General features: G+C 30.4%; 1 protein-coding gene across 4 annotated transcripts; it reads left to right on the top strand.

The window, feature by feature from the left end:
- The first annotated feature begins 1,027 nt into the window (after positions 1–1,027).
- Positions 1,028–4,729, top strand: LOC109337936 (eukaryotic translation initiation factor 2 subunit beta-like). 4 transcript variants are annotated; one of them, XM_019575028.1, is made up of 10 exons: positions 1,028–1,156; positions 1,573–1,626; positions 1,861–1,969; positions 2,253–2,308; positions 2,428–2,482; positions 2,612–2,706; positions 3,339–3,484; positions 3,618–3,760; positions 3,938–4,023; positions 4,460–4,729. In XM_019575028.1, exons 2-10 carry the CDS (start codon positions 1,582–1,584, stop codon positions 4,535–4,537), a joined length of 813 nt encoding a protein of 270 aa, XP_019430573.1. In that variant the 5' UTR covers positions 1,028–1,156; positions 1,573–1,581; the 3' UTR covers positions 4,538–4,729. The 4 variants fall into 4 exon arrangements, with proteins under 4 accessions (XP_019430573.1, XP_019430571.1, XP_019430572.1 ...); XM_019575026.1 differs by having other exon boundaries at positions 2,235–2,308; XM_019575027.1 differs by having other exon boundaries at positions 1,035–1,156; positions 1,577–1,626; positions 2,235–2,308.
- Positions 4,730–9,313: the final 4,584 nt, after the last annotated feature.

Below are 9,313 nucleotides of genomic sequence, written 5' to 3'. Positions count from 1 at the left end.
TTCAATTGTCTCTTAATTAGGGTTGACAATGAACCGAACCAACTCGATATTCGTTCGAAATTCGATTCGTTATTTAGATCGATAAACTTGATTCATGAACCAAATGAACTGAATTTGAGCTGAAAATTGTGCACGTTAAATAAATGAGCCGAACTTGAGATTGATATAGTTCGACTCGTTTGGTTCATGAGTTGACTCGATATATATATTATATATATATATATATATATATATATATAAACTAAATTTTAAGTTTATTATGACACATAGTCACATACATTATTTTTTATATTTATCATTATTATATATATATATAAATATATATATATATAAACAAGATTATATTTATATGTAAAAAACTTTTTTGTAGTATTTTTTTCAAAATTTAATTAATTATTTGAGTTGTCCAAATAAACCATTCAAACTGAACTGAACAATTTAAAATTTTAACCAAACCAAACTCGAGCTAAAAAAAATATCTCGTATCGAGCTCAAGTCGAGCTTCGAGCCAAATCAATCCAAATAGAGCTGAGCTCTAATTCGATTAGGTTCGACTTATTTACAACCTTAATTTTTTTATTTCCCTTATGATAAGAACAAGCGGATGGTCTCTATCAAGATTTATCATTTTTTATTTAAGTAGCATTAGCCCTTTATGAAAGATATGGGGAATATAGAGCACTGGTGAATTTACTCTTTCCTCCAAGTTTATTATTAAAAGTATCTTTCGTAGAATCTGAATCTCCAGGCCGAAGATGGGTATTTCTCTTGAGCCTATGTTAGAGTGCCCGACTGTAACTGTTATTGGGCTCAAACTGCCCATCAAATAATCTTTCTTAATCTGTCATTTTGTTATGATATAAGGAAAATATATGATGAAATAATCTTCTTAAATCCAGTCAGCATTTTAGATGTGTGAGGGAATACATTAAATGGACTAAAGAGATAAATTATCTCCCGAATATATATTTTATTCTGATATATTAATATGGTGAATAATGTGAATGTTGCTATCTTTTAACAAAAAAACCCTAGTATTTAATTAATGATATAAAAACACATCGCAGCGTTTGAAAGCGCAAAAGGAAGGGTTTTGATTCGACAGTGATAACACAACTCACGCCATTCTGCACCTCAACGATTCTTGCTCACTCAGGTTTTACTTATTATTATTAATTTTATTTTTCTCCCAATTTTATTTACTCGATTCAATGGTTGTTTCGTTTTATGCGTTTGGATCTTTGATTTCTATAATTTCAAATAATGTGTTTACTCATGCAGAATTTGATATCGATTGATACTAGTAATCCCTCGATTTTAACAAAAAAATTATGATATTGTAGATTTCTTATTGTTAATCAACTAATGTGGTTCTCTACTTCTCTTAGTCTTAGGGTTTGAACTCCATTTTTATTTTCATGTTTATTATTATTTAACACTTAAACCCTAGAATTTATAAAAGCAACATGCTCATATTTGCCTTAATCTCGCTGTTTATTTATTTATCTAATTTAGTTAATAAAATTGTCTTCTGAATCCTTTGATTTTGTAACTCTATTACTTGGGTTTCAGTCAGTACTCATGGCAGACGAAGCACAGAATAATCTGAAGGAGGAGGTCCCAGAAGTAAGTTTAAATTCCCCTTTTTGGTTTTCTATTTTTTTATGCAATGGTTTCCCCACACATGTTTCACTTGATTGGGTATGTGGCTATGTTATTGGGGTTTTAAGTTGTAGTCTTTAAATTGTTATTTAATGCATGCAATTCTCAGTTGCTAATCACCTTGAGTAAGTTTGTATTTAGTGATTCGGTTTTTTTGGAACTCTCCAATATTCTAATGCATGCATATTTTAATGTTAGGTTGTGCCATTTGATCCTACTAAGAAGAAGAAGAAAAAGAAAATCACAATTGTGGATCCCGCTGATGATCCAGTGGATAAATTGGCTGAAAAGACAGAAAATCTGTCAGGTATCTAAATTGAAACAAGCCCCTTTCTTCAATGCTATTGTCTGAGGGAGAAATTATTGACTAAACCTAGTGCCCAATAGGTCAATCACATAATTAATGAATATTGAATAGATAACGGTTACAATTAATTAATAAATAACCTTAATTAACTATTATAATTACTGATACGATTTGCATAGCGTGCCCAACTTGGGTGCAGTAGGCTTATGTATAATGTATGAATGTTAAGGCATCAGTAATTGTGCTTTTGCATTGTTGATTCCAGTTAGCTTTTCACCTGCAGTCTCTGAAGGTGTTGACAGTACATTTGCTGGTTTGAAAAAGAAGAAAAAGAAGCCGGTAAGTCATACTGACTTTTTGTGTTGTATTAACAAACAAAATTTTCTCTTTCAATAGCTTTTGATTTAGCTAGTTTTTTGGGAAGCGATTTCAAGTCTGATTTTTGTTGGCGGTTGTAGGTTGAAATCAGTAACTTAAATGATGAGAGTGGAGATGTAGCTGAAGATTTGGATGGTAAGCACTATGCAATTGGATGTAAATATGAAAGTTATGTCTGACCTTTTAGGACTGGATGTTAGTTCTACAAACAATGTCTTCAGGAAGTTACTTGAATGCTGAATACTTGATAAATTCTTTGCTTAGCCTTAGATCCTGCTGAAGAAGATGAAGGAGACATTGCTCCCTTGCAGCCTCGTTATCCTTGGGAAGGGAGTGACCGTGATTATGAGTATGAGGAGGTATATGATTCTTTGCATGGTTTCTGCTATCATATGCCTCTACCTTGAAATAACGTTTTTAAATCATTTTCAAATGCTCGTTTTAATCACCTACTTCTAAAAATGCTCTGAACTGATTTTAGTTTTTTTAGTTAAACATTTGGAGGTGCTCTATCCTTGTTGGATCAACTCCCAGTCCCAGTCACCAACTATAGTTCTATGATATTTTACTTGTTAAATAGGAGGGCTTTAGGTTGGAAGTAGGAAAAGAGAGAACAGAGACTCAGAATGATTTGAGATTGATAATGATATTATCATATTAATAGGATGATGATGTCATGACATGATACCAAAGAACAAACCCAACAGTCCTATTTATACTAATGGTAGACTCCTAGTCCTAAATAAGGAAACAAACAAACAAACATGTAAATAGGAAATAAATCCTATGAGATCATCTCAGACACTAAAATGTTCTGAAGATATAATAGTATGAGGCATTTTTTATATGTCCTGATACATTTTCTGCACCTGGTTTTGTATCTGCTTGATTGATAAATTCTGCAATGTCTTCTGAATTGTTACACAATCTATAATGCTGTGATATTTTATTTTTCTTAAGTATTCTTAAACTTCAATGTTTTTGTGTGCAGCTTCTGGGCAGGGTGTTTAACATTCTACGTGAGAATAATCCAGAACTTGCTGGAGACCGGCGGAGGACTGTTATGAGGCCTCCACAAGTTCTTCGTGAAGGCACGAAGAAAACTGTTTTTGTGAATTTTATGGATCTATGCAAAACGTATGTTCTTTTATTCGCCTGTTGGCTATGTGTACCTCATACTCTGGACATATTTATCTTGATTGTTATGAATAGCCGACTTTTCTTTCATACACCATCTCTTTTGGCTGAATTTTGCCTCCCAATCTTTTAGGATGCATCGGCAGCCAGACCATGTCATGGCTTTCCTGCTTGCTGAGCTGGGTACAAGTGGCTCTCTAGATGGACAACAGAGATTGGTTGTGAAGGGAAGATTTGCACCAAAGAATTTCGAAGGAATTCTGCGTCGATATATCAGTTAGTATTTGTTCTAATATTGTTCCATTATATCATTCCTAGTTCCTGCTATCAACTTTGCAATAAATTCAATTGATTCTCATTCGTTTTGTACCTCTGGTGTGCTTTTTGTTATTACATTGTTGTGTGTTTTTCTGGCCTTCGGGCGTTAAGTTTGACCGATATTCTGTTTTTCAGATGAATATGTCATTTGCCTCGGATGCAAAAGTCCCGACACAATACTTAGTAAGGAGAACCGTCTGTTCTTTCTTCGGTGTGAAAAGGTGATTTTTCGACGCGCACACCTCTTTCTTTCCACTAAAGACTGGAAACCTAAATTCTTTACTTCCTCTCTTTTTATGAAATTAGTTTTATCTAGTTTCAATTTTTTTATCAGACAAATGCCTTGCACTTAGAGAATTTACTATTTAGATACACATTCCTTAATTGTGGATTCCGGTTTCAAGTAAAAAATACAGAGGTAAATGTAAATTTTGAAACTAGAGAGGCTCTTTATAGCTTCATTCAATCATAAGGGAGATCAAAATAACTTGCCATTCCTTCCGCTCAAGCCTGTAATTGCTTAGCTTGTTATGGTAGTGACATCAAATGACTGAATCAATTCATTATGTCTATCAGATGCTGGATAATATTTTGTGAATTTATTTTAAGGAATTTGTACTGTTGGGTATCTTATTAATCATAGTTTCTTGCTTGCAGTGTGGATCAGGAAGATCAGTTGCTCCGATCAAGGCTGGTTTTGTTGCCCGTGTTGGCCGTAGGAACGCAGGAACATGATTTAATCTTTTTAGTTTTTATCTGTTATTTAAAGACTGCATGGGGAAATGAACCTTGTAGCAAAAATTTATTCTCTGCATGATGTATCATACTTAAATTGAGTTTGTTGCAGCACTTTTTCCGCATGTTTTAAGATGATGCTCCTTCCGAGTACATGATTCTTGCAAAACCTGTGATAACTACCATCATTTGTCAATGCAATGTTCTAATTTTAAGCCAGAAAAATAATATAATTTAATGGAATCAAGAAACTATTGTAGGTTATGTATTGGTTCTCTATGCTTTTGAGGGACACAATGCTCAATTTTGTTAGAAGGCTGAGTTCAATAATCACGTGTTAACAAATGACTAGTATACTATGATTTACAATTAGATTCACCTATTTTTTGTATGCTTCTTATTAACCCAAAAAATGTGTAGGTTTTATTTTCCAAATCTTCTACTTGGAGATGCTCCTGAACCTTTTTGTAATCTGGGCTTGATAGACTTTTTTCTTGCACCCTTAGGTTTGCAGAGACAGAAAGAAATTAGTGGTGAATTTATATTTTTCATATCGGAGAAAAAATTAAGAAAAGTGAAAGAAGTGGAGTTCTTTTTCCTTGTTTGGATAAAAAGAATATTCACTTTTATTTTAGGATTAAATATTCTAAGAATAATAATGTATAAAAAATATATTTATATTAAAATTAATTTATTAAAATATTATTTATACAAATTTCAAGGTCACTCAATCTATTTTGTTTGTCAACCTCACACCATAGTACATCATCCATAGTTTTATGGGTAAAATTGTAATTCTAGTATATTGATGGCATGTTTCTCATACTTTCTCTCCAAAATAGGTTGGAAACGTTTTTTGTGGTGACCACATAACATTTTTCTTTTCATCTTACTTTTCTTTGTAAACTAAAAGAGGGAAAACTTATAAATTTATCTAATTTCTTTTCTTTCCTTTTTTTTCCTCCACTTTTCAACCCAACTAAACATAGTCCAAATAATTTGCGAGCATCATTGCAATCATGTGAGATGTTAGTGAATGAGAGATCAAGTGACACACTTCAACAAACTTACAAGGGACCTCCATATAGAAGGCCAATCCACTTGTAGAGGTTAAATTTTCAATGTTAGATAGCTAGAAAATTTATAGGGCATGTGTATTATTTTATGTACTTTTTATTGAATTCCAAGATTTTTAGCTCAATCCGGCCATACTATAATAAAATTGGGCTCGAGCTAGGCTTATTCAGAGTTCAGACTACATGTTTTTCCTTATTTTTTTTAATCTTTTTGGGACTTTTGGCTTGGTAATAAGCCTTAAGTAAAAATTATCTTACAAAATAATTTATAATAAAAAATATATAATAAATATTGTGTTATTAACTTTGAATAACAAATAGAGTGATTATAATATAAATATTTATAAATTATAATAATATTATAAAGTTAAGTATTATACTATTTTTCCTATTTTACATAATACCCTTTAAGCACACTAACAAAATAGTGTATCATATCAAATGAGAAAACATTAAACCATATAGATTCCACATTTTATTTCTTAATTGTGCATTTAATTAGATTTAACTTCTACAACAAAAATATAATAAAGAAAATAACTTTTACAACAAAACTAAATGACAACATAATTGTTTACCATAGAGAACTCCATACAACCAAATTTAACATAATAGTTCATAATAAAAGTGTTGATAAATAACATATAAATGATCTTCATACAAAAAGTAAAGAATGTCGATCATATATTACGATGATGATTATACTTGGACATATATAATTTATTCTAAACTTGAGTCTATATTACCATTACTATAGACCAAAGTGAAAATATTTTAATAGTATCCAAATGTTTATATATTAATGTGAAGTTACAAATTATGTTGTGTTAGGGAGTGAGAGTCTCATAGAAATGAGAGATATAATATGTGTTATGTTAAAAATCATATACGTGGACTTGACATCACGTTTTAACTCAAACACAAAACATTAGATCTATAAGTTTGGTTGCATTGGGCATAACAAGTATGTTAAAAAGTTATACATTAAGTGATATATATATTAAATAGATTAAATATGTTAAACTTTAAATAAATATTTTTTAATATTATCCGGGTCGGGCCGTCACAACCCGCAATCCGCTTAGAGTAGGTTTGAGTTACAACTTGATATGGATAAATTGTATCCAAACTTTTTAGATGTATGATAATTTTCAATTTAAATACAAATATCATATTGTATGGGCATAAGATAAAAAATAATTTGGTCACAAATGTTAAAAGTGTGAAAATTTTAATGCAAATCTCATATTGTATGCCATGACATAAAGAGTTGCTAGATAGTTGAATTAATCATGTAAGCCAGAATAAATAATCATGTTTTAAAGAGTAAGATAAAATATCTTTGTGAAGTTGGGTGAGCCAGACCCGACTTTATCCATTCACTCAGCTTGACCCGATCATGATGGAGCCGAATAGAATTGGGTTCATTCGGTCAAGGGTTGGATTCATTGGGTCTAGAGTCGGGTTTAAGTTTAAAAATTAAACTCAGTTAATATTTAGGGTCGAGTACAGGTCAAACATAACTCGGCCCGAACCTGTCCCATTGTTACTCATTCATCATGTTTGTATCTGTCTTTATTCAATTATATACATAGTAATTAATCTCTTTGGTTGAAAATATCATTGAATCTCTAATTGTGTATCATATGTACATGATTAATAATATCTATATATATATCATTTTATATGTCAAATTACTTATCCATAATAATAAATAATACTGAGAATACTCTATCTAAAAGTGATATGCATTATATTTAATCGGATCTAGGGTCGGTTCTGGATTCAAAGGTTGTTCAGATCGACATTTCTTATCGGGTTAGTTTTGAGTCAAGAGCCGTGTCTGAATTCAAAAAATAAACTTATCAACATTTAGGGTCAGATAAGAAACAAACCTTACCGGCCCATGCTAACTCTAATGTGAAGCAAGGTTTCATGATTCATGCACAGCTGGCTTGCTGGAACTACTGCTTTTATTCAAAACTGGCAAAATCCAATGACAAAGCCTTTCAAATACTTATTTGTTAATTTGCTCTATTCTGTTGGACCCTAATTTCATTTCTATAATGATGATATAAGTGTAATTTAGTTTGATTTTTTTAGGAGGAGATGACCTTTACAATTAGATTTTGTTTGGGAGTGTAATTTTAAAAAAGAAAAGAATGAATGATTTGAGAAAATCTCCCTTAGTTGGGAGTTGGATGAAGGAGATGAAAATGTTTTGGAGGTTTTCCCACTAAAACCCTTCATTTTATATCTCCAAATTGGGGTTTTCACTTTTCCTGAGACAAAATGTAAAAACACTTAGATATTTTTAGTAAAATTATATAATTATATATTTTTGTTCATTTCTCATTGTTAATTATATTTTTAATCGAAAAAAATTCTTAACATTATCATTAGATTAACATGTTCATCTAAATTCAATACTCTTAAACAATGGAGAGAATTGTCTTCCTTTCCTCTTATTAGCCATTTGATCAATCTTTTTCCTTTTCCCCTGTAACTCTAAAACATACTCTTAGATAAGGAAGTCAATCTTTCTCTTTAGCCAATTTATTCATCACCCACGAGATAATATTTTTTCCTCTAAATATTGTACCACATATAGACATTACCTTTTATAAATCCCCACTTTTACATTGGGAATTGTACATATATTTTCACTTCAAAACATTTATACTTATTATGAAAGAAATACATTTCCGAGTGAGTTTTAAGACAAATTTACACATCAAATAAAATAAATAAAAAAGAGTAAATTACACTGACACCCTCTGAGTTTTAGCAAATTTTTTCAAACCACCCATCATTTTTTTACACCTATACAAACCTCCTTATTTTTTATACTTTCATTACACTGATCACATCTGCATGAGAAATAAGTGTAATATTTTAAACAAAAAATGTGATAAATGCAATTAAGTTAAACAAAACATGATATATTATGGAGACAAGTCCAATTAATATACAAACCAATGTATATTTATTATTTTTTGTTACAAAATGCATCGAAAAATCTAAAGAGATATTGTTTAAATCGCTCTTGTAATATATCATAACGAACCAAAAATAATAAAGATACATTGATTTGTATATTATTTAGACTTGTCTCCATAATATATCATGTTTTATTTAATTTAATTGCATTTATCATATTTTTTGTTTAAGATATTACACTTATTTCTCAGGTAGGAGTGATCAATGTAATGAAAGTATAAAAAATAAGGGGTTTGTGTAGGTATAAAAAAGTGAAGAGTGGTTCGTGTAATTTCACTAAAACTCAGGGAATGTCAGTATAATTTACTCATAAAAAATTAGGAATTTCGATTTTGTGCAACATTTTTGTTTGTTATTATCAGTTGTAATGTATTTAAGGTATTACCTGAAAATGCGTAACATATCCATGGTAAAAGTTGAAAGCAATGTTATTAATATCATATATACATTTAAGAGTACTTGTATACTAATACACTTATTCATTAAGGAAAGAATTTAATATGTATAGAATGATACTGTAATTGTTTTTTACACTATCAGTAAATCATCTATCATTAATATATTAACCACCATTAACTCTCAAATGAAAGTAATATAAATAAATGGTGGATGACATACTGACAGTGTAAAAAATTTACATTGTCAGTGCATAGATTTTAAACTCAATCAAATATAGCAGTTAAGTTATCTTTTATATATA

Source organism: Lupinus angustifolius, unplaced genomic scaffold, assembly GCF_001865875.1.
Source record: "Lupinus angustifolius cultivar Tanjil unplaced genomic scaffold, LupAngTanjil_v1.0 Scaffold_15_150, whole genome shotgun sequence".
Lineage (NCBI taxonomy): Eukaryota > Viridiplantae > Streptophyta > Magnoliopsida > Fabales > Fabaceae > Lupinus > Lupinus angustifolius.
Note: the sequence above shows the minus strand (reverse complement) of the source record. Positions and strands in the feature narration are given on the sequence as shown.

Bases quoted from the DNA above. Each gene is read 5' to 3' on its own strand.
- LOC109337936 (XM_019575026.1), top strand. From the start codon at position 1,582: ATGGCAGACGAAGCACAGAATAATCTGAAGGAGGAGGTCCCAGAA. The intron at 1,627-1,860 runs GTAAGTTTAAAT...TTTTAATGTTAG, and splicing joins TGAAGGAGGAGGTCCCAGAA to GTTGTGCCATTTGATCCTAC. The intron at 3,761-3,937 runs GTTAGTATTTGT...TCTGTTTTTCAG, and splicing joins AATTCTGCGTCGATATATCA to ATGAATATGTCATTTGCCTC.